At 44.7% G+C, this 24614-nt stretch overlaps 1 protein-coding gene across 1 annotated transcript in view; it reads left to right on the forward strand.

Annotated features, from left to right (window-relative positions):
* The window catches only part of CFDP1 (chromatin remodeling protein CFDP1), an 83869-nt gene extending 64232 nt beyond the window's left edge, over positions 1–19637 (forward strand). The window contains exons 6-7 of the mRNA XM_016196664.2: positions 8806–8964; positions 19339–19637. Coding sequence (XP_016052150.2) covers positions 8806–8964; positions 19339–19429 — 250 coding nt within the window. The 3' untranslated portion in view covers positions 19430–19637. The remainder of the gene's footprint in view (positions 1–8805; positions 8965–19338) is intronic.
* The last annotated feature ends 4977 nt before the right edge of the window (positions 19638–24614 follow it).

Genomic DNA, 24614 nt, shown 5'->3' on the forward strand with positions numbered 1-24614 from the left:
CAGGAGCGCCAAGCGCTGAAAATGACCTTTCTTACCACTGCAGACTCGTTAATGAAAGGACCATAAAACACTCCTCTCCAGACAGAACTTTGAGGAGTCAGGAATCACAGCTGTGTCCAACGTCTATATCCTTCTCATTTGGAATTTAATGTGCTTATTTAGTACAAGTGAGAAGTTTGGGTGGGGAGTAATTTTGTAAAATGTATGCTAGCCAACTCGTGAGGTTCACATAAAGCCATATGGTTAATGTGCTTACCTGTTTCTAGACAGGAGCTCAGGCATGACTTGTTCTCTGTGAGGTCTCTGTGATGTCAGACTAAAGGAAGTTTTGGTCTAGCTGAAGACACCCCTACATCCTGAAACTTTAACCTGATCTCAACTTGGGTGGTGCCCAAGAGTTTAAAATTTATTTTATGTTGACATCCTCCGATGTTTTCATCAGGAGATAAGAGACCTGCCTGGAAGAAAAAGAAAGCCGAACGTCAAAGAAAAGGCAGAATGCTGAGGTTTGAGAAAGCATGCCAACTCCCTAATCAGCAATTAGCCAAACAACCCATAATCAAGGCACATTTATCTTCCGTGCCCTGTGCTTTGCTTCTCAAGTTAGCTCGTTTGAGAGATGTCCTATTTGCCCAACTGTGCTTTCCTGATGGGAGTGATCAGGGTGAGTGTGGTTCCTGCCTCTAGTCCAGGCAAGTAGGGTGCAGACCCGCCCTGGCTTAGTACTGTCACAGGAGAAAGCCAACAAAGCTCACCTTTAGAGAGGTCATTGACTTGTTACTGCCAGTTCCTGATTCAGCTTCATCTTTTCTTTGCCTCTGTGGCTGTCATTGTTTAAGAGCCCATATGGAACCACTATTTGGAAAACAAGCTATGCTGTCCTCAGTTGAGCTCCCAGGGTCCTGCATAAAGAAAAATGTCACTATGGGCTTTGTTAGAAGCTGTATTTAATAATTCCTTTAAAATTCTGTCTCAGAAATGTAAATAGCCTGTTTGTGTTGGTCAATAAATTATTCTCCCTGCTGTGCCTGATCATACAAATTAAAGCAACAGCAGTTTGCCCCTTGGGGAAAGCATCCCCCATGACCAGACATTATCCTCATTCCAAATAAACTAAACATTTCCTCCTTGGAGAGCCCGCAGGCCTCTTCACTCCCTAACTGAGATAAAATGGAGGCCCTTCTCTGCTTTGCCATGACCCCCCACCATGGGACTGGCACAAGGAAGGAAATTGCTGTAGCAGGGGCAGGAAGGGAAGTGGCATTATCTCTTTCCCAGGGAATGAGATGAATCCATATGGGAGTGGGACAGAAGAGAAAGGGAATTCAGAAGTATTATTTTCTAGAGGACTGGTGGGCCGGGCAGAAGAGTTTTTCTTTGCTATACTGACCTCTGCATCATTAACCCTTACATGTACTAGGCCCTCGACCCTTGAGAAGAATATCCAGATATCTAGGTGAATGCTCTGGGTTGGCTGGAGACCTCTGTTCTCACGATTGGCCTGTCCAATCTAGGGCTCTGCTGATGATCCATAAACCTTGGTCTTTTCTCTAGTTACCGCTTTTTTACTTAGAGACTTTCGTATAGCCAGAATTTTATCTCTTTGGGACTTTCTGAATATTTGTCCTTCAAATAGGATCTTTAGAAATGGTCAGGGTATTATAGAGTGAGGCACCAGAAATAAGCAGTCAGAACTTCCTGAGAGTATTATCCTACATATTACACATTAATTACAGTTTAATTACGGAAGGAGTCTATACTTAGCATCTTCAGTCCTGGACTGACCTGACACTATGTGCCCATTACTGTGTGATGGTGCAGTAACAAGTACCCAGCCTCCTCTATGTGACATACTTAGCATAGGAAACAGACAAACCCTAAACTAGCAATATTATATAATAAAACCATCCTGGACTCAAAAAATTGTCAATCACATCAGTGACCAAAAAAATCAAACAAACAAAACAAAAGAAAAGGTAAGGGACCATGCTAGATTAAAAGATGAAAGGAGACTAAGGAAGCTTCAAACGTGGAATAAAGCAGATATGTTTCACAGACACGTTATAAAGTGTAGAGCAGCTGAAGTCAAAATCAGACAAACTTAAGTGCAGTTTCATTCCTGGATTGGCATAAGAGCAATAAAACATAGCAAATCATTTTATATTTGTAGAAAAACTGTAAAGCTACTGCTGTTTGCCAGCTTTTATTTTTCCTTTTGCTGATAGATGCCCCCTTTTTTTTTGCTGGCACTGTATCAACGTCAATAATAGATTTAAGAGTACTAACAATTTTGCAAACCACAGAAGGTTAAAGATCGTGTGGAACTTCTTGTGTTACTTCTGGTTTTCCAGGTTCCTGAACCCGATGCCCCATAGAATACTATCAGTACAAGGCTGGGAAGTGAATGGGATTTAAACTCTCTTCCTAATGTGCTGCTGGTTTCCAGTGCATTCCTTGAGTGGTCTGGTCTTGGGCTTTGGGGAGATTACTTAGAGATTTACACAGGTGTGGAGTGAAATTGGCCCAGGGGTTGGGGCTTTACTTTTCATTCTTATGGATTTCAGCTAAATCCAAAGAAGATCTGAAAGAGAACAGTAGTTCCAAGTAGTTCTCACTGAAGAATTGTCATCATAACTTTCTTCCCATTATTCAGGAAGTACCATGCCAGTTCCAGATCCTTGTATTGTTCTGGAAAATAGTCCATGTATGAGCTACAAAAAAGTTCACTCCTGCCTTGTAAACAGATGACAAATACTAAGGAAACTGTGTGTCTCTGCCAAAGAATCTTTGTTTCAAATAATTTGCATATCAGTGGTTATGCAGGTTATGAGATGGAAGACATAGGCTTGAGCCAAGCTCTATATTGAAGCTCTAAATAAAGATCAATAGTGCTTCCAAGCACATGTGTTGACCCCATCCTTGCTTGTTCTGTTTTGGAGCTACCTTTTTTGGCCTGTCAGTTAAAATGTAATATTGAGTATTTTGTTATGAGAAAAAAAATTGGATAAGTCCATTGTCAAGTCATGGGGATTTAGTTCATTAAACATGCAGCAATCATGTGGTATGGCAAGACTTTGTGCTACACTGTGATTGAGTCAAGAATGAGTATGAGCCCAGCCAGACATGGCTCAGCGGTTGAGCATTGATCTAGGATCCAGGAGATTGCGGTTCGATTCCTGGTCAGGGCACATGCCCAGGTTGCGGGCTTAATCCCCAGTTGGGGGCGTGCAGGAGGCAGCCGATCAGTGACTCTCTCCTCATTGATGTTTTTATCTCTCTCTCTGAAATCAATGAAGATATATTTTTTAAAAAAAGAAAAAAATGAGTACAACCTGGGCCCTGTGTACACTGAACTCCAAACAACAGGTAAAATAAGAATACCCCCTGCCTGGCCGGGCGTGGCTCAACGGTTGAGCGTTGACCTAGGATCCAGGCGATCAGGGTTCGATTCCCTGTCAGGGCACATGCCCCGGCTGCAGGCTTGATCAATGACTCTCTCATCATTGATGTTTCTATCTCTCTCCCTCTCCTTTCCTCTCTCTGAAATCAATAAAGATATATTTAAAAATAAATAAATAAAAGAAAGAAAAAAAAAAGAATACCCCCCAATTTAGCAATGAAAGAAACTGGAGTGTGGAAGGCATCCCCAAAGGTTATCTATCCCCATCCCGAGCATCAGCAGGATGGAGAAGACAGGCTGGATGTCAAAAGCACTGGGTACTAGTCCCAAGTCTCCCACTGTGAATTGGGCAGGTTTCTTAACCTTCTTGGAATCCTTGGATTCTCTTAGATAAGGAGGTTGGATTAAATGCCTCTCAGCTGCTCCCTCTTGTGCCCTCATAGTATGTGGTTACAGTTTGTGCCTGTATGATAATCTCATCTGTTAGATTTTCTCCTTGAAGCCAAAGATTATGCCTTGCATTGGTGTCCCCAGTTCCAAGCATAATGTCTGGTATACAGTAATTTATCAGTAATCTCTGTTGAATGAATACAATGAATTAATGACTCTAAATACATTCCCAAACCTAAAATCCTATTCTGTGGGATGGCTGGGTGCTTGAGCTGATTTTAAAGATAATGGGGCCTGGCTGGGCGTGGCTTAGTGGTTGAGCATCCACCTAGGATCCAGGAGGTTGCGGTTCAATTCCCGGTCAGGGCACATGCCCGGGGTTGTGGGCTCGATGCCCAGTCTGTGGCATGCAGGAGGCAGCTGATCAGTGATCATTGATGCGTCTGTCTCTCTGTCTCCCTCTCCTTATGACAGACTCAACAAGATGGAATTTTTGCAATCAGTTTTGTTAAGCTTACATTTCTGGAGCTAAAGAGAAACAATAAATTCTAGCAAATTGTTGTAAACTTTGAATTCAGAGAGGAAAAAGATGACTGTCATTTTGCCCTTTTTGTCCCTTTTCCTTTTCTGAGTTTCTGAATTTTTTTCTGTGAGGTCTTGGCTGGTGTCTGGTGTTGGGAGAGGTCATTGGGCTAGGTGGGAAGGGAATTGAAGATATAATTGCTGATTAATAGGTAACTGGACAGAATACAGAAGAAAGAAAAGCTTGGTATGATTCTCTTTCACCGCTATGCCTACTGCACTCGGCTGTGCTCTCTTATGGTGGGAAGCCAGCTAGTCAGAGTGAAGGCCATGCTCCTCAGACAGGATTAGTCTTTACGTCGAACTTGTGGTAGTAAGGTCAGTGGAGTAGTGTGACATTCAGGAGGAGGTGGTTGAGATGTCATTGTTACGTTGAAAACATCTTGGCAACAATACTCTAGACATGTCTGAATATGACATTCTGGATGCCATCTGTGAGTGAGCAAGTACACGGTGCATTTCTTTGGACTTTGACTTGCAACAGATACGTGAGGATTCTCTTGAATGAAGTACCATTCATTCAAGCTCACCACACTTTAGAAGCAAGACCAAAAAACCCACAGCTGGGGGTGTAGGTGGTCTGTCAAAGCCAACTTTTGGTAGTATCTTGCCCTTATGGCTTAGGATCCAGAACAGAGAGAAATCAGTTGTGCCTGGAACTGCATTGGTTCCTGCTGACAGCAGAGAGGTCTCCAAGGGAATTCTGACCTCCCTCTCCACAGCTTTCCAGTCTACACAGCTGCCATATGCTGATTTACTGCCTCCCAACTTGCCACAGTGCTTGGAGACAGAAATGTACCACTGTGATGCCCTCTGCAATGCCCTTTCACAGCACAGCCCCTACCCACAAGTTGATCCTTTGTTGCCTGCCTCAGCTTTCCTGAAAGTCTGATTGATAAACCTTAATAGCACAGATAGGGCCAAGGTCCTGGTAAATCTGCCTTCCTGAGAGCTGCGAGGAATGGCACCAGGATTATGCCACTAAAGTTCCCCGTCGAGGTGAGAGAGTGAATGTGAGAGCTCAGAGGCCTGCAGGGACCTCACATGCCAGGTTCCAGGAAGAAAGTGCTGGTCTCTCAGTTATGATGAACTCTCTGTCTTCTAGCTGCTACTATAAATGCGTTATTCACTTTGATTTAGCTCCAAATAAAAGACAGGTAATTTTGCTTTCAAGGCTATCAAATTAGGAAATTATAAACCATGTTAATGATCCAATGAAAGCAGACCTAGAAGTTTTCCCCTGAAGCATAATAGCGTAGGTGACATTTGCTGATGTTTAATGGTGAGCAAGGCAAAGTAGGGTGAGGATTATGGCTTTCTGCTTTGCTGGAAGCCTCTTCACTGCTATGCAGCAAAAAATCATTTTCTCATAGGCTTCTGAAAGTGATTTGTGGAAAAGGTGGTATAATCTGATAATACCATCAGTGTTGTAGGCTGAGGGACAGAGATGGTGTCCAAAGCCTGTGATGCTGCTCCGATACGGTGGGGAACCCTGGGCTGTTGAGAGCTGATTGGTGAATACAAGTGGAAATTGCTCCCCTTAGAGTTCCCCAATTTACAAGTGTTTTGAACACTTTTTATTCTACAAAGATCTGATTCTCATCCACTGATTGGTTCTGTGACCCAGGTGACATTGTTGGGTTTATCAAGTGCCCACTATTTGCAGAACTATGTCCATGTTCTCTAGAGTCATTTGGATTATCTGCACAAGGAAAATCATGTTTCTCGTAAATGTCTTAAAGTCCTCTCAAAGCAGAACTTTAGGTATGGCTTTAAGTGCAGATAGGTTATTTGGAAAGTCATCCCAGGAAGCAGGAGTGACAGGGTGGGAAGAGTGAGATGGGAACAGGAAAAGCCAATACAAGTGTGCATTTCTAAGGCCATGAGGGCTCAATGCCACCAAAACTTCTGAGAAGCATTCAGAATACCTCCCAGAATTGCCTATGTGAAGACAGGGGCCTGTGCCATTTGGCCACCAGCTCTAGTCCCCATGAGGGTGGCCTCAGTGACATGGACTCCACCACATGTCCAGGCAGTGGTTTAACAAGTAGGCAGGGTCAAAGGAGGCCTTGCAGCCAGAAATGGAAAGCCTCCAGGTGTGTGCTTTGGTGGAATGTTGTCAACAGTGACTCTGAACTTGCTCAGAATTGACCAGGGCAGGGGACTGCTGAAATTAGAGTCCTCAAGCATCTGCAATGGAAAGGATTCCTGCTACAATAGAAAAAGAACTGGGGTGCAATAGAAACACCACCAGGAGGCAGCTAATCTAAGGACTGAGGAAAGTGTCCTGGAAGGCTTCCTGGAGAGTGGTTTCTAAGCTGAGATAGGACCAGATGAATGGGAGGGAGGCAGGTAGAGGTGAGGTACAGGTTAGGGTTATATAGTTGGAGCATAGATTGCAAGGGTAGGTGTGGCAAGAGAAGATCAGGAAGAACTTTGTAAGTTAAGGAGTTTAGACTTATTATGAGAGCAATAGTGGCCCTGGAAGAGACATTCAGGCAGAAAGACGTAAGTGCTGTATTTTAGAAAATTCACTCTAATAACAGCATGTAGAATAGATGCCAGGATAGAGCAGTTGGGGAGATGGGTGAAGAGGCTGCAAAATTATCCAGGTGAGAGAAAATAACAATGTGAACCAAAGTAGGGCAGTGAGGCAGGTGAGAAGTAAAAAGATTTGACATATTAAGTTTCTAAATCCCCAATCATGCTCTGCTCCTGGTAAAATCTACGTGTGTGTGTGTGTGTGTGTGTATGGAGAGACTGTTGTAGGGAAAGAATTTTTAGGTGTGATTGAAAGCTTATAAAAAGCCATTTGGAAAATCCTTACTCAAACTGTGAAGTAAAGTAGCTGTCAAAATAGGTAAATTTTCACCTTAGAGGAAGGACAGCACAGTGCATCGCACTGGGCATCAGAAAGACCTTGCTTTGTCCTGGATCTGCATTTTCTATTGGTTTGACCTTTGTTGTGTCATTTAACCTCTTCAAACTTTGTTTATTTGTCCAACTCAAGAAAACTATTCTCATTGAGCCTCGAGAATGAGGATCCCTGCCCAGCCTATTTTGAGTTGATCTTAAACTAACAGCAGGTAGTGGGACGTGACCACAGCAGGGAAGCTAACATCCTCTTAGTCAACATGAATACAATGGGAGTGTGGAGGGAAATTTTTCAGCCCCAAGAGTCTTGTGTGCAGTGTGGACACTGGCCTGTCAGCTCACTCCAGGGAAGAGGCAGTGACCTGTCCTTCACCTACTCTGTGCTACAGGGACGTGCAGTTTCAGAATGGTTAGTGTGACACTAGGTCATCTGGAAGCCTCCTCCTCCAACTCTGAGACACAGTGCTGCTCTTTCACAGGCCATAGTGGGAATAAGATAAGAAAATGTTTATGAAAGCACTTGGAGAATCAGCATTCTAGGCAAGTGAAAGGTATTGATGTTATCAGTAGATCTTGTGATGATGTTAGCTCACAGAGGTTTTTAAATGTTTTAGCTCTTGTTCATATTCCAGTAAAGCAGAAAACTCCCAGTTGCCTGCATGCTGGTATATAATTTCTCTTAGTTTCATAGAGACCAAACCCCATATTCCTTCCCCTAATACCACCTTCTTACTAACTAGCTGCATTCTGTTTTTCTTACTTTATCTCATAACATTGACTGGAAACATTTGACCTGCCAAGACTTGAACTTGGGCATATGGGGTTTCTCCCACAGTCCGTGATAGCAACAGCAGCAAAAAGAGCACAGGCTGTACATTCCTTGCTTTCGGGGTAAGGAATGTTCTCCACCTCCTGGGAAAAACCAGGGCCCTGACTCACAGGAGTCTAAAGGAAACTGATCTCAGAATCCTTTTAGATAATGTCACTTCTCGATCATCACTGTTGGAATCTGATTCTCTTTCTCTTAAAAGAGTTCCCTGGGGCTTTAGTGCACAAATGATGACAGCGATTCAGTATGGCTAACATTTATTGCACCTTTACTCTGTGCCAGGTGCTGTTTTAAGCACTTTACGAATAAGATATTCTTTAGCCCATGAGTAACTATTCACTTTGTAGATTAGGAAATCGAGGCAGATGTATGTGGTTAAATAGCCTCAAGTATGAATATGAACGTAGGCATGTGATCCTAAAGCCGTGTCTGAATCATGTTCTGCTTCTCCCTCCTTGCAAGCAGAGACTTGTCAGAGCACACAGAGATCTTCAGGGGTTTCTATCCCCAGGTCCTTCAAGCGGTCAGAGATGTTAATCAGGAAAAGTGCGTTAGAATTCCGGTCTGTTTGACGTGTTCTCCATGCTAGATAGGAAGGACCCTGGATGCAAACGTGGCCCATTACGATAAACAGCTTGAATCCAGGGAGCCCCGTGCCAATCAGAAAAACCGTTAATCCAGAGATTATAATTTTCACACGCAACATGTTTTGTGTTTTTGCTTTCCCTAGATTAAAAAGATCGAGTGGCATGAGCAGCCTTTTGGGGAAGATTGGAGCCAAGAAGCAGAAGATGAGCACCCTGGAGAAGTCCAAATTGGACTGGGAGAGCTTCAAGGAGGAAGAGGGCATTGGTGAAGAGCTAGCCATCCACAATCGAGGGAAGGAAGGGTAAGAGCACGGAGGTGCTATTCCTCTGACAAGCCCTAAGAACTCTGAAATATTAGTGCAGACATGCCCCCCAATTTAAATGTGAGTACTTTGGTTTGTCAGTGAAGCTCTGTTCTAATACTGGGCAGGTCCTGGTGGTGAGAAAAACGCTGGGGTGATAGGAAGGGAGGGCCATGTGAGCAGCACTCCTCTTTGGGACAGTCTCACATCTGCCAATCTGAATTTGCTGAATTACAGCTCAGTGAACTGTAAGTCGCCTCATTTATTCACATGGTCAGATGCGACTCACTGTATCAGTATTGGCCTGACCTGAGTTATTGGGCCTTCTGAGAAGCCAGACTAGCTCAGTGCTTCAAAAGCAGCCAACAGAGTGCCTAGGTGTCTCATGATTGTGGGATTTATTTTTATCCATGTCATTATGACCCAAGGTGGGGCTTCACCCTTAGCTTCAGCCTGTATGACATGCCAGCCCTCAGACAGCATCCTGGCCATCACTTGCAACCCCTATCCTCTTCACTTTGGAATACAAAAAGGATGCCCATAAACTATGTATTTAGGAATATCAATAAGAAACAGTGTTCAGTGAGTACTTGGGACCCTCCGAAGGCTAAGGAACAAAGCCACTATAGAAGTGGGTCCATGGCTCAAGGTCAACACCCCCCACCCCTAAAAGTGAAAGGAAGTGTTGTGCGGCCCATCAAACAGTCCTGGGTGCTCATTACCTGGCCTCTCACCAGTAAGGGCTATCTCTGTGGCACACTAGACATCTCTAAGGTTCACCTCCTTCACCAGTAAAATTGGCATAATGATACCATCCTCGGTGGTTGTGAGGATTTTATGAAATAATATATGTAATATATGTATAATACATATAAGTAATATACATAAAGCCCTTGCAGAGTGCCTGTCACATAAAGTCATGCATTAAGTGGTAGACATTTGGGTTATTTACAAGCTAAACTATAATAAAGATAGGTGAGGGATTTATTTTGGGGGTCATATATTTTAAATTAGGCTTCAAGATTATTTGAGGGAACTTAGAAGCTGATCACTATGTTAAAAAAAAATTTTTTTAATGACTTTATGAGCTTGTTTAACTACCAGACTTCTAAGTCAGTCTGTCAAAGATGGAATGCCCCAAGATTGAAGTGGAAGTGCCAGAGCCAACTGGGGACAGCCCAGGGTGAAGCGCAGGCAGGAGTTCATGTTATCTAGAGAAGGCTTCTGACATTTGCCCCACTCCTTGACTCTGCTCTAGTAACTCACAGCTCCCTCCTCTTCTCCACATTTGCCTAGTGATCTGAGGCAGCAGGGGAACTGCCAGTGTGAGCTACATTCTGTGGTTTCTCTGAATATTGATTATATGAGTTGGACAGTGTTCATTCTGCTTGGGTTAATAGAGGTCTTATAAAAATAAGGAGTGATGCTGTTAAAGATAAGGGAGAGTTAATAAAAGTAAGACTGGAAGAGAAAATGAGATTTAAAAAGACATGTGCTTCATGAGGAGGACTTTTCAGGCCATGGAAAATTGAGTAACTAGGTTAGGGAACAACTGATTATGTGCACCTTTTAAGTGCTCTGCTTTTCCCTCCTTCTCTGAGACCTTTCCCCTGGCCAGGTGATTCCACAGGTCTCATCAAGTTTTTCCAAGGCAGATCTGATGACTTCTGTGCTTTGCCTTTGGCTATTTTCACGCTCCACTCACTTGCCCTTCCTAGCTCCCTCAGGCAGATCAAAGGGCCCAACCCCTAGTCTGGGCAAGGGGCTGGAACTATGGTTCTCATGTTGGGGATTTTTCCAAAGTTCAAGGGACAGGGTCACCCCTGTATAGAGCTGCTAAATCAAGAGTCATAGTTATTTATGTCTTTAAAATCACTCCTTAGTTGCTTCTGATGCACAGCCAGAGTTGAGAATCACTTAGACCACAGCATCAGAATTCTAGAGATGAATTAACTAATGTTACCTCGATAAATTTAATAAAATATTTTAAAAATCCTAGAGATGAGAGCAAGACAAGCAGCTGCTAGATGAGCCCTTCCAGCATGTGATAACTAGAGAGTTGACTTCAAAATGGGATATCAAGAAGGGCAAGAAGATTTTTATTGAGAAGTGTATCCAGCACCATAGCTTTGAAGGGAGGAAAGCACAGGAACCAAACCTGTAGGATCTGTTTGGGCAGAGGGAGGTCAGGCCCCCAAAGTCTCCTACACAGATGCCAGCAAAAGCAAGGGCATCACCTGAGGAAAGGACCCTCTGGGTGAATATGTGCAGAATCCCAAGAAATATACCTCTAAAACAAAGTGATCTTTATTGAACAAAGAAGGGGGAAAGGTCACATTTGATAACATTTCAAAAAAGCTACCTATGGGCAATGATTGGCTTCTGCCATATTTATTATGAGATTGTGACCTTTTTACAAGCACCATATTTAAGTTGATCTCATGTACAAGAATTCAGGTCATGACCGGTGATAAAAATATTCCTGTTACGCAGTTCTGATTAAAATGAGATTGGATTGAAGTTAAAAGATTGTTGTGCTTTTTGTGTTTTGATGGTAATTCCAGTTTAGTAAGTGCTTTCCTCTCTTTGCCCTTGTAAAGACTTGATAGGATTTGAAGCTAAATTCCTTATTATTTCCAATTTTTTAAAGGGCAATTTTGCTATCTTAAAACATTCACATAAGGGAACAGGGCACTTTGAGAAAGAGCAGGTACAGGATCAAATCTGCAAAGAATTTTTAGGCAATGGAAATATCAGATACAGGCTTTAAACTTTAAAAAGTGGCCTCGCAGATTTTAAAACAACACAAACAGAATTTCTAGAATTGAAAAACATAGTGACCATAATTAAAAACTAAATGGATAGATTTAACAATAGTTGGACCAGCTGAAAAGAGAATCCATGAACTGGAAAACAGTCAGAAGAAATTAATTCAGAATATGGTTCAGAGAGACAAAAAAATATGGAAGGGGGAAGTTAAGCAACTTGGAGGACAGGATAGGAAAAGTTGAAAGATACCTCATTATAGACTTCTTAAAACCTGAAGAATCCCAAGATAAGTAAAATAGAAATTTAGACTTAGATATATCAGAGTGAAATGCAGAAAGCCAAACACTATGAGAAAATTCTTAAGAGCAGCCAGAAAAAAGAGACTTCTCTGAAAGGAGGGGCGTTAGATTGACAGATGGCTTCTCATCGGCAGTAGTATAAGCCAAAGACACTGGAATGGTCTATTCAAACTGCAAAAATAAACAACCCCCCAACCTATACTTTTGTGTTACGTGTATGTAAAGATATGAGAGACTGTGTGTATATGTGTCTCCTTCACGAATTAGGGCAAATATGGACATTTTCAGAATAATGAAAGCTGAGAGAGTTACCCAGCAAAGAGGCATATATGTGGTGGATTTAAATGAGTGCTGACTATATAAAACAATAATGTTAATGTCTTGTACATTGTTAGGTTTTTTTCTTACAGCAAGATAGTATTAAAACACCTGGCAACAAATACATAAAAGTTGGAAGGGGTAAGTGGAGTGTAGTTTTCCAAAGATTATGTATTATCCAGGAAGACGGTAGACGTTAAGTGTGCATATTTGTATAAATTCCAAAGTAATGGAGGGAGAATAATGAAAGGATTTATGAAAGAAGACACAAAAAGAGAATTAAAGAAACCAAACAGGCAGGATAAGTAATAAGGACAAAATAAGATGGTAGTTTTTTAATTTATCAGAGCTTTCATTAAATGTCAATAAACTAAATGCTCCAGTTTAAAGACAGATTGATACATTGAATTAAAAAATAAACAACTATTTTCTGTTTAAAGAAACATACTTAAAACAATGGGATACAGAAATGTTGACCCCAAAAAACCTCGGAGAAAAGATAAAGCAATTAAACACTAACCAAAAGAAAGTCGATATAGCCATATTAATATTAGATAGAATAGACTTTAAGGCAGATATATTACCAGAAATAAAGAGGATGTTCTCCTCATGATAAAAATGTTCAATTTATCTGGGAGATATAATAAAAAACTCAAATTCATTTGTACCATTTGGCATTATCTGCTGAATCTCAGAGTAATTTCTCCCTGTGACTTAGCAATTTCACTCCTAGCCGAATTCCCAACAGAAATTCATTCAGTTATATGTTCCCCAAAAGACACATAAGAATTTAAATAACAATACTTTTCATAATATGCCCAAACTGGAAACAGCTCAAATGTCTATCAGTAGTGTGACAAAGTGTGATACGTTCACACACGGGGATACTCCTCAGCAATGGGAATGAACATGAATAAATTTCAATGACATAACAAAGACACTCATGCAACATGATTTCATTTTTGTGAAGGTCAAAAATAGGCAAAGCCAATGAGTCCATAAGGCCAGTCTGTGAAACAAATAAGTCGCAAAAGAATACACGCAGTATAAGTCTATGTCAAGTTCAAAATGAGGCACAACTAGACTGTAATGTCAAGGTAACAGAAACTTGAAAGGGGATCAAGAAAACGTAGGCAAGCTCCCACCTGGGTGGGCTGGGTGTTGGGGTAAGAGTTTGCAGGGGTGTCCTCGAGGCTGACAGTATTTTGCTTCTTGACCTGGTGGCAGCCACATGTGTGCTTGTGTTATAGCGATTCATTTGCCATGCCCCGTTTTATACACTTTTCTCTGTGTGTTTGTGTTATATTTTACCATAAACTGAATTGAAACTGAATTCAAATCCTGTCTTTACTACCAACCTGCCAAAGTGCGGTAGTCCCAGGTCCTTCCTCTATAAAGTATACCTCTCAGGTTTATTATGGAAATTAAATAAGTAGGAGAAATGTCTCACGTGTGTAAATAGGAATCCCCCACCCCACTCCTTTCTCCCATCTGCCTTTACTGACCGCGCCAAGGCGGGGGCCTTACAGGAGAGCTAGGCACTGTGTTCCTTTCAATCCCTTGCTGGCGTATTCCTGCCAACGCTTTAGGAATACTTTCCACAGTGGTGGCAAATACAGCTTGGGGGCATCTCCTCCTCCTCTCCCTGGCTGACCTTTCTTCCTTCTCTGAGCTTTTAAACTTGGGAAGTCCCAGGGCTGAGTGTCTCACATTCTCTCCCCTGTTTCTATAAACAGACTCCTCCCTCAGACTTCTCAAAAAATGGCACTATCGCTGTCCACCCAACTGTTAAAGGAAAAACCTAGGAGTCATCCTTGAGTTCCTCTCTTTCCACTCATATCCTGACAGTCCAATAGACAATTGTCATAAAATATTACGGTTCATCCTTGTTTGTCCAGCACCACTTCCAGCACTCCCGTACAAGCCACAGACATCTGCTGTGCTCCCTGCTTCCACACCTGTCCCCTTTCCTCCATTCTCCTCCACGTAGCAGCTAAATGATTTTTTTAGAAAATACAAACCAGCCCTGGCCAGTGTGGCTCAGTAGTTAGAGCATTAGACCATGGACTTAAGGGTCACAGGTTTGATTCCTGGTCAAAGACGCATGCCTGGGTTGCAGGTTCAATTCCCGGGCCTGGTTGGTCATGTGCAGGAGGTAACCAATCGAAGTGTCTCTCTTACATTGATGTTTCTCTCTCTCTCTCTCTCTCTCCCTCCCCCCCTTCTCTCCCTTCCTCTCCCTCACTCCCTCCCTCTCTCTCTTCCTTTCTCTCTCCCCCTCCCTCCTTCCCTTCCACTGTCTCTAAAAATCAATGGCAAAAATATCCTCAGGCAAGGATTAACAACAACAACAAAAATGCAAACCATTTTTCCTCTCTTCCCTGCTGAAATCAGTATTCAACTCCTTACCTGTCATCCCAGGCCCTCCCACCTCTCCTCCTCTTCTCCCATGCTTATGGCAGTCCAGCCTCTGTAGTGCCCCTCCAGACCCTCCTCCACTATGGGCTCGACTCGGATGCCAGCGATCCTCAGTCACATCACCCTGTTCTCCATCACACTTATTACCAACTGATGCATGTTGTTGTGTTTGGTTTCCTAAATACTAATCCCAAGGGTGGGGTCTGCTTCACCACTTAGTTACCAGCCCTACAAGAGTACCTACCCAGAGCAGGTGCTGAGCTCTGCACTGTCTCAGTCCCCATCCTTCTGGCTAGCAGACAGCCATGGCTTTGATTTGGAACCCAGTAGGATTAGAATTAACAACCCAGAAAAGAAGGGAGAATACATCCTAATGATGTCTCCACCCAGGCATCATTTTTGGTGAGCAAAGTTAGTTAAAATGCTTCCACCAAAGATGCTTTTCCTCTGAGCCCAGACTCCCAGGGCAGGGTCCAGCATTTCAGGATCAGCGTTGCTTCTCTCTCGCCTGTAAGCGATCCCACAGGTTCCCTGGCACCATTCGCCATCAGCAGCACAGCTCTGCAGTACTACTGAGGCAGAGGCCAGCAGGCTTCAGGGAAGGGATCAATGTGTAGAAAATGGGAGATATACAGGCTTGGTGTGGGCTGCTGCTTGGCAATAAAATTGAAGGTCATGGAGTCGATAATTGGAAACCAGGTGTGTTTGTAATTTGGAGAGGCATGAAGGAGAGACCAAAGAAAATAATTTTCTTTCTCCAAAGAATCTGTCTCCGTTACCCCCCAGAGCCACTCTTTCAGAACCAGCCCAACGTGAAGGTGAGATGGGAGGAAAGCAGTGGAGAGAAACTTAATTAAAATCACCACCCTGTCACTCTGGCCCTCAAGATATTTGCAAGTCACAGCTCTCCTTTGGGGAGGCGGAGGGAGGCACAGGCTTGTGAAGTATTGGACAGGTTGTTTCTTTCAGTTGCATTTCTCACGGCAAAAAAGTTCCCATCTCATTACACCCACCCAGAGCCTTGGAGCACCTCCACTGCCCGTTGCTTTGGTGTTGGGCATTGAAGTTCCCCCTTTCCTTCTCATTTTTGTGCTGCACTGAATGCACATTGGTTCTGCTCACAGCCAACTAATAACAGCCCCGAAGCATCCCCAATTCTTTCCCCCTGCTTCACATGTGCCTCCACATCCCTGTGCTCTCTCCTTTCCTGACCAGTGGGCAGGAAGCCTCTCGTGGGCAGGTGACCAGCCATGTAATAGAGCTTTTGGAGGTGCGCATGCCCATTTGGAGGTGATGTCTCAGGTGGGTTGGTGGCCCATCCTTTCATTTGTGGTGTGGGCTTCCAGAAGTAGGTGCTGACATGCTCCCTGGAAGCATTTTCTACCCTTCTCTTGTCCTCTTCTATCTTTCCTTCCCTCCTCATTGGCCTGAATCTCAAGAAAATTGGTGGCAGAAAAGTAATTTGGGTTGAAAGAGCAAAAAGATTTCAGCCTATTGTGCTAACCTGGTTCTGAAAGGAAAAGCTAGAAAATCCCTTAGGTTTTGATGCTATTAGCATATCTTATTAATGAAAGTGGAGAACTGCTGCCTCTTAAATGGGCCATAATGCAGTAGTAGAGGGAAGGGATGACACCCCCACCCCCTTCCCAGTGGATTGGACCGAATCCACCTGGGTCCCAGGAGTGCTGGGTAAGGTCAGACAAGCACCAATGCACTTGTCAGCTGGCAGTTCTCCTCTGGGACTGTAACCTGCTTAAGGTGCCTGGAAACTTCCTGAGGCTCTGTGTAAATAGGCTGTTTAGTCAGGCCACCTTGGAGGAGGGGCTTTCCCCATGAGCCAGCCCTTCCTCTTTCCAGAGCATTTGGCCCCTTGGTCCCTGTTCCAGCTGTCCCAGGTTCTGAGGCTTTATAGTGATCAGTCAAGTCAGAAATGGGAAGCAAGAACCCCGCAATGCTCATAGCTATTTGGGGTTTTATTGTTTACAAAGTAGTTGTCACGGTTTCATTGTATCATCAGAGGGGCACTGTAATTTTCATTCCTGTTTTACAGAAGAAAAATAAGGCACAGAAAATAAAGTATCTTGCCCAGAGTCACACAAATAGTAAATGTCAAAGCCATCCTCATCCTTGACACCTTGTCCCTCAATGATGGGGGCGTCCATGTCCAATAGAAATTTTGTTCCTGGTCAGCTCTTGGCAGTAAACCAAAGCCATCACAAGGATCCCGTTAGCAGCTGCAGATGGCTATGAATAGGGGAATGAAGTCACCAGACCTGTCTTGATGGCCTTTGTCTGGAGTGCCCTTGAGAATTCAGTTGCATTCCGCACCTGTGCCCCTCTTTGCTGCCTGAGGCCTTCCCTAAACCTGAACTCCGCCTGCACCTGCCTCTTTAGCACTCAGCCTGGCTTCACTCTTGATAGTCTCAAGGTCAGCTGGACCAGCACAGCTATCCGGAACCTTCAAGGCCATTATTCATGCTCAGCATGCATCCTAATTTAAGTATCACTTCCTCTTCTTTAAAGGAAAGTCAAGAAGAAAGACCACAAATGCTCAAAACCGCTTACCATACTTTTCCTAACCACCGACCTGCTCTCTCAGACAGGTAGCACTGGGTAATGGCTCTCTTGAAACATGCCCTAAATTTCACCCCTTTTTTTCTGCTGGAACTTCAAGGGGCGTTTAAAGCACACCACTGTCAAAATGCTGATCCTCACCCAGGGCCAGTTGGCTGGGGTGGGGAGAGATGGTGGTTGTACTGTGACAAAGCCCTTCAGTTTATTTTGGTTAACAGTCCCCACTGGAGAATCCTGGGTCCCTTGGTGACAGATGGAAGGGGAATTTGTTCTGTCCTGTGTCTACCTCCCCGTCAGTCTTCCCTGTTTTCTCTCTATTAAAAAGGGGTCCAGTGTTTGTGTCTTCCCCAGCCACCAGGGAATCTGAAATTCAGATTTAATGGGCACATCCTGTATTTCATTTGTGAGATCTGACAACCTGACCCTGAGGGCTTATGTCCAACCTAGGAGAAGGCCCTGCCCTTGTGTGTCCAGCCATTCTGGCCTCTTATTGGCGGCTTTGACGCAGCCACTTAGTTCCTGATCCCAGACCAGGTGGTGGCTACTGGTTGCTGATAACACACATCTAGAGAGCTGACTACTCCTCTTGGATTGATTGTCCTCAGGACCCTGATGAAAACTAGCTTCCCAAAATGATGGTGACAGCACTCACTGCCATTTTAGTGAGCACCTACTCAGTGTTAGCTAAATTGGAAATGTTATGTGGCTTAGAGTCAGACAGCCAGCAAATGGCAGAGTCAGGATTCAAATTTAAAGCCATCCCCTCTGTAGTAAGGCATAGGGTAGCTTGGCTGGAAAGTAGATGGGACAGCCTGCAATTCACAGGGTGCTGTGAGAGGGAAAGTGAGGCCCTGAACTCAGCAAAGGAACACAGGCTCCTAAGCCTGGTAAGGTTCTCACCATAAACGTAATGACAGACAGGTGCATGTTTTCCACAGTGCAACAAAAGAAAAATTAGTGCAGAGATTCAGTTATGTGCCCCATTTTCAATGACAGTTTTGCTCTCTTAAAAGATTAATTAGCAACAGAGATCCCCTCCCTCAGGCAAGTCGTGGCACACTTTATGGCAAGAAGCAGCATTAAAATGCAGCTGCCTGCCTACTTCAGCCCTGTGCTTCCTTCCCATCCTGCCTGGGAGGACCCAGGAAAGCCTTTCTACTGAACCTGGCCTCATACTTAGGGAGCAAAACACCGACCTTTTAAGGGGCCCCTGTATGTGGACTGTGGGAGGCAGAGGCACTTGATCTCATTCCCTTAGAGGAATTTAGAAAAAGGCCTCTTCTGTCATCTTGGAAGCAACCTGGCCCCTACTGGGTGGATGGTAGGGTAGAAGAGGGAGGGTGAGGGGAAGGAAAGCCTGAGGCAGTTAAATACCTTCTAATGTGAGCACTTTATATACCTGTTCACTTCACTTTCCCTGCTGCCTTGTGAGGTGGTTTTTACTACACTTTTTCTTCCATTTTCCCACGACCTTTTGTGACATCCTGATGTATATATGCAGAATGCATAGCTCCTCTCCCCACCAACTCAGCACACCTCTAAGGCCAGGAAATATGGCATCACTGTTTTGCTCTTGAGAAAAATGAGTCTCAGAGACACTCAGTCCTTCACCAGAGTATAAGTGAGCTGGGCTCTGAACCTATGCTTGGCTCAGCCCGCATTCTCCTGTCCTTAAAGCCTTGTTACAAAATTGAAGCATTTTCCTGCCACCAAGCCTCATGTTTTTTCCCTTTGGTAAGTTACTTTCTTTTTTCATTTTATTTTCGTTCACATCTGAACCAGAAACATCCTTTTTAGATCAAATGTGAGAGTCATGTTACTGAAAGTCGTGGGTGGTCATTCTGGTCACCACCTGTGGTCATCTGTTTGCCTTTGCTGTAACTGGTGATCCCGCTGCCCAAGTGGACCTCTTCACACCTGGGGGACGGGGCAGTGCAGTGGAGACACTTTCTCTTACTGGATTCTGTTGACAAACATCTTTTTCATTTTCTTCTAGGTACATTGAACGGAAAGCTTTTCTAGACCGAGTGGATCACAGGCAGTTTGAAATTGAGCGAGATCTCAGGCTGAGCAAAATGAAACCCTGATGTTATGGGGGGAAATCCCTAGCAGCTTAATCCTGTTTACAATGTGAGCTTCTGTGCGTCTGTGAAATGTCTCCAGTGACTCTCCTCTACTGTTTCCCAGGAAGGCCTTTTTTTCTACATTGAATTTCTCTCTTTGTATTTTCATCTCACGTGGTTTCATTCATTTTACTTCTAAAAGTTTGTCCTTAAATAAAAGTAAAAAATAAAAGTTGGTCCTATAAAAGACTGGTGAAGATGATGACACTACTCGCCTTCCCTTTATTCTGCTGCAGAGTCCACCAGGCCAAGCCAGTACACTCCAGGCCTATCCCACTGGCCACGGTGAGGATGTGAACTTGGCCATGGGGCTCTTTCTGAAGTCAGCCTGGCCCCAGAGACTGATGGCAGGAGGTTCCCTAGTGTTGGTGGAACACCAGGTCCCTGGGCAATTTTGTTCTCAGTTCTATTCGTGCTTCTCTCCTGAATAGGATTTCTATTACTGGTGTAAAGTAAGGCTGAAAATAAGGATACATATTGAAGAATTAGGAATTTCTTTTTTACCTTCACTCTTTTTTTCTTATCCTCACCTGAGGATATGTCCATTGATTCTAGAGAGGGGAAGGAAGAGAGAGAGAGAAACATCAACTGGCCACCTCCCATACACATCCCAAAGGGATCAAACCCACATCACAACCTTTCCTGTGTGCAGGACAACACTCTAACCAACTGAGCCACCCAGCCAAGGCTTTACCATCTCTCTTTCTCCACTTCCCAGAGTTAAAGTTGACTTCAGATATGCTCTCACCTCAATAACTCTTTAGGGTTTTTTTTTAGGTTTTTTTTGTTTTGTTTGTTTTTTCAGATATATCTTTATTGATTTCAGAGAGAGAAATGGAGAGAGAGAGAGAGAGAGAAACATCAATGATGAGAGAGTCATTGATCGGCTGCCTCTTGCACGCCCCCGACTGGGGATGGAGCCCACAACCCAGGCATGTGCCCTGACCAGGAATCGAACTGCAAACTCCTGGATCCTAGGTCGACACTCAACTGCTGAGCCACGCCCGGCCGGGCAATAATTCTTTAGTTTTTGGTCGTCAAAGAAGAATCTGAAGGACTATTTCTTTTTTGTACTTCTTTGGAGAATTTAAATCCCAAACTTTATATTAATAAAGCAGTTAAGCCCCACAGCCTGGTCCTAGGGATGAAGGGTCCCTTAGGGGAAAGGTAGAGTTCCAAAGACTGGGATCCTGTTCCTTTCTGGACAGCTACCAGCTGTGTGACTTTGACCACGGCTCAGCTTTCTGTGCCTCCATTTTCTGCTCTGTCAATGGCATGAGTAACACCAGTACCTCACAGGGCTAAGATAAGCTCATGACACACCTGAGGGGTGTAAGTACCCATCTCTCCATCCAATCCTCTAATATGTGGTCAGAAGCTCACAACAAGCAAGACCTGATTGTCAACCCTACATGGTTATGGACCTTATTCTCAGAAAAGTATTTTACAGGCTACATGTGAATACATTGTCTGTTCATATCCACTTTGATGAAGGATTCTAGAAGGAGTAATAGAGCATTTTCAGGCCAGCATCAGAACAGATGGCCTGTCAGGCTTCAGGTATAGTCCTGCACAGGGACACAGAAATAACAGGAAAGTCCTTTAACCTAAGAACAGCCAGAGTTTAGATGAGGGCCGGACATCCAGACCCATAGGAGCCACCAGCGGACACTGAGATGCCAGTCCTGCCGTGTGGTATCCTCTGTGCATCGTCTGTTTTCACTGCCCTGTTGGTGACTTGTTGCCCTAACTTTTTTCTTGGAGTTTTGAGGGCCTCCAGCGTTCCTTCCTCTTCACACAGTTCTTCCCCTCAGCTGCCATTGTATCAACAACATGAGTGGCTCCTCCTGGTTTGAAGAATGAATTATAATCCTATTGAATAAATGGTGCTAAACTCATTGTAATTAGGGTTTTTCTTTTTAGCAGATATCACACCTTTGAAGCCTATGAGATTAAGACAAATGCTGCAAGAGCATGCTGGGCTCTTGGCACAGGTAGGTTTGCTATTCTTGCTTTGCTCCCAGGCATGGAAAGAGAAGCCAGCTGTGTCAGTGAGAATCCTCACACAGGCTTCTGTAACAAGCATCAGGTTAATGTTATAGCTCTGCAGAAAGGTCGGTTTCTTTCTGCTGTCTCTTGATTCACTGCGTGTTTTCCCAGCAGGTTTGCTGCACACATCTGATCTCCACTCGATGACTTACACATCCATGAGTCTTGAAAAGCCCTGTAGCCTAGTCCTGTCTCCTGCAGACTGGTAGCTTGTCAGGAGTGCAAATGGGTAGCTATGTGCACCATCCTTGTTACACATGCCCTCCCTCCCAACTTCATAAATCCTTACTTTGGTGTTCCCAGACTTTTACATTTAAAACTTCCATTTGCCTTGACTTCAGCTGCCTCCCTCTTGATCTACATGTAATAGCTTTAAAAGCACCTATATTGAACCAAGTTCATCTTGCTGATGAAGCGGCTTAATACCTGTGTGTGTGTGCACACCCATATATCCTCTTGTTGTGAGACTTAAAAGCAGCCTCAGAGCAGGCTTTCATTTGTGTGTCATCAGCCATAGCTGGCTCTCTGACCGCCCCCGGCTGTGGGAGAGGCTGGAAAAGCCTCTGACCTGGAAGGCCGGAAGTGGGCTGGGGGTGGGGGGTTAGGACTGGGTGATAGGTCAGCCAGCCAGTGTACCCCACACACTCAGAGCTTCATAATAAACAAACAGGCTTTTCTCCATTTGGTCTTTAAAATTGTCCCAGAGGAGTGGGTGGAGTTAGAGATGAAACAAGATGGGCCGTGTGTTGGTAACTATTGAAGCTGGGTAAGGAATACACCAAGTTCTTTATATAGACTTAAATTTTATATAGACTTAAAATTTTCATAATAGAGCATTTTTTTAAATTGTCCCAGAGAGGCAGAATTGAACTATGTAAGAGGAAAGACTTCGAGGTGCTCTGGCTATTCCAGGACAGAGGGGGTGGTCTCCCAGAGCCCCTCCCCACCCCCATCCCCAGGCTGGCAGTGGCCAGGAATGCATTTTAGGGGACCCTGGTATAGTAAGAGTTGCTACCCACCTCCTAAGATCCTGCACTTGTTTGTATGTCGTCTCATCTAGACTGAAGCACCTACTCTGACCCTTATGTTCACTCCTGACTGTTGTGGCTCAGTTCTGAGGGACAGTGGAACTGGCTGGCAAGACAGGTCCTCGGGTGTGGACAGCTGGTCTCTCCAAATGAGTGGCTGTTTCTCATAGGTGTAAACCAGGCCCCAGGAGGTGTGAGTATTCTTAGCCCTGCCTGACCATCCACAGTGGGCTGAGTGCCGTGGCTGCAGAATGGAGTGGCTGCTGCCTGCCAGGGACCCCGGCAGAGGACTGGTGTAAGAGAATAGGAAGGAAACGGCACAGCCACTATGTACAGCGCAGGCTTGTGCGATTCAGCAAGGGATGAAATCTGGAGGGGGTGAGGTGGGCTGGAGGCAGCATGGTCCAGCCTTGGGCCTTCCTCCTGGTCATCTGAGCCGCATCTGTGCCCTTGGTGGGACTTACCTTCTCAGCCAGCATTGTCACCTGTCCAGACCTCTTCCTACCTCACCTAGAGAACAGGGCTCCCTCAGCGAATTCCTGGCTTTTCTCATGCCCACTGAGACCAGGTTGGGTGGTAGGGCTGATCGGGGTGTGTTCATCTTCAATCTAGAATCACCTTTTTGCCCAGCTGGTGTGGCTTAGCGGTTGAGCATCAACCTAGGATCCAGGAGATCACGGTTTGATTCCCTGTCAAGGCACATGCCCGGGTTGCAGGCTCGATCCCCAGCAGGGGGCGTGCAGGAGGCAGCCGATCAATGACTCTCATTGATATTTCTATCCCTCTCCCTTCCTCTCTGAAATCAATAAAGATATAAAAAAATTCACTTTTTTCATCAGTCTTGGCAGACACTGTCTAGCCCAACAAGTTTTTATTTTATCTAGCTCTTCACGTCCGCATTTAGTGAAAACTAATCTGCCTGACTCCCACAGGAAATACTGTCCCTTTATCCCAGAGTCGGGAATTGTCAAGGAAAATGTTTGCAGGAAGTGGGAAGTGGAAAGACTGAGTCAGTGCTAAGAGGAAGTTTGGCAACCCTTTGCCGGGTACCGTGTGCCTCCCTTGTGTGGTGTGAGTGATGGGAGAACGGCCCAAGAACCCTTCTTGACTGGTCTGTGGAGTCCAGAGAATCCCTGAGAGTTGGGTTTCCTGGCTGTGTTCTTGCCATCAGTTTTGTCTTGCTCTTGTCCCAGGTGGGTGTGTCGGATTTCCAGGGCATCTGGTACCTTCCCATTACCGCAAAAACTGCCCTACAACTGCACAGGGTCAAAGGATTAAAACAAGCTGCTCTTTGTGTTCTGCTCACCTATTTCCTGAGGAACACGGTGCTCTAATTAGGACTCTGCATAAGGTCTCTAGGGGAGAAGGAGCCATGTTAAGAGCTAAATTGTGAACGAGCTGAGGAGGAACTGGACTACCAGCCCTGGCGGACAGCCTGGTGCCCGAGTTCATGAGACCTGTCCAAGTGGAGGAAACCAGCCGACGGCTGACCCCGCAGAAGGTCAGGAGAACCTCCTTAGAGAGGATGGGGTGATGATGCCTCTTCTACCCAGGCAGGGACCAGGAGGGCCAAGTGGCAGGGCTCTCCAGGTGCTGTGCTGCCTCATGGCACCAGCCGAACAGAGGAGGGGTGGTGTGTGGTGCATAGTTAGGGTAGCATGGGGTGGGTGGCGTGGCATGGAGCAGGGGAGAGGACCTAAAATAGGCTCGTGAGAGTGTCGTCTGGTATTTGGCTTCAGAACTACAATTGCTCAGGCATGTTGGGTAAGAGTTCATGACTTTAAAATTACCCCCAAACAAGTGAACAAATAAGAAATGGTATGAGATGGTTGACTCCTGGGGAATGATCAGAAGCTCTTAGCTTCATCAGCAAATGATGGCCTGGTCCCACGTGCCAGGTGTTTCCTCACATGGTATCAGATCTTCCTCATCTTTGAGAAGAGGAAACTTGCCTGAAGTCAAACTGCAAAGCAGCCAGTGGTCACACCTACATCTCATGACTGGGGAAAGGGGACAGGCAAGATTAAACACTCATCTCCCTTGGATCCCTTGATGGAGGATTCCTGTTGGAA

The sequence above is a fragment of the Miniopterus natalensis genome, chromosome 18 (assembly GCF_054644295.1).
Source record: "Miniopterus natalensis isolate mMinNat1 chromosome 18, mMinNat1.hap1, whole genome shotgun sequence".
Classification (NCBI taxonomy): domain Eukaryota; kingdom Metazoa; phylum Chordata; class Mammalia; order Chiroptera; family Miniopteridae; genus Miniopterus; species Miniopterus natalensis.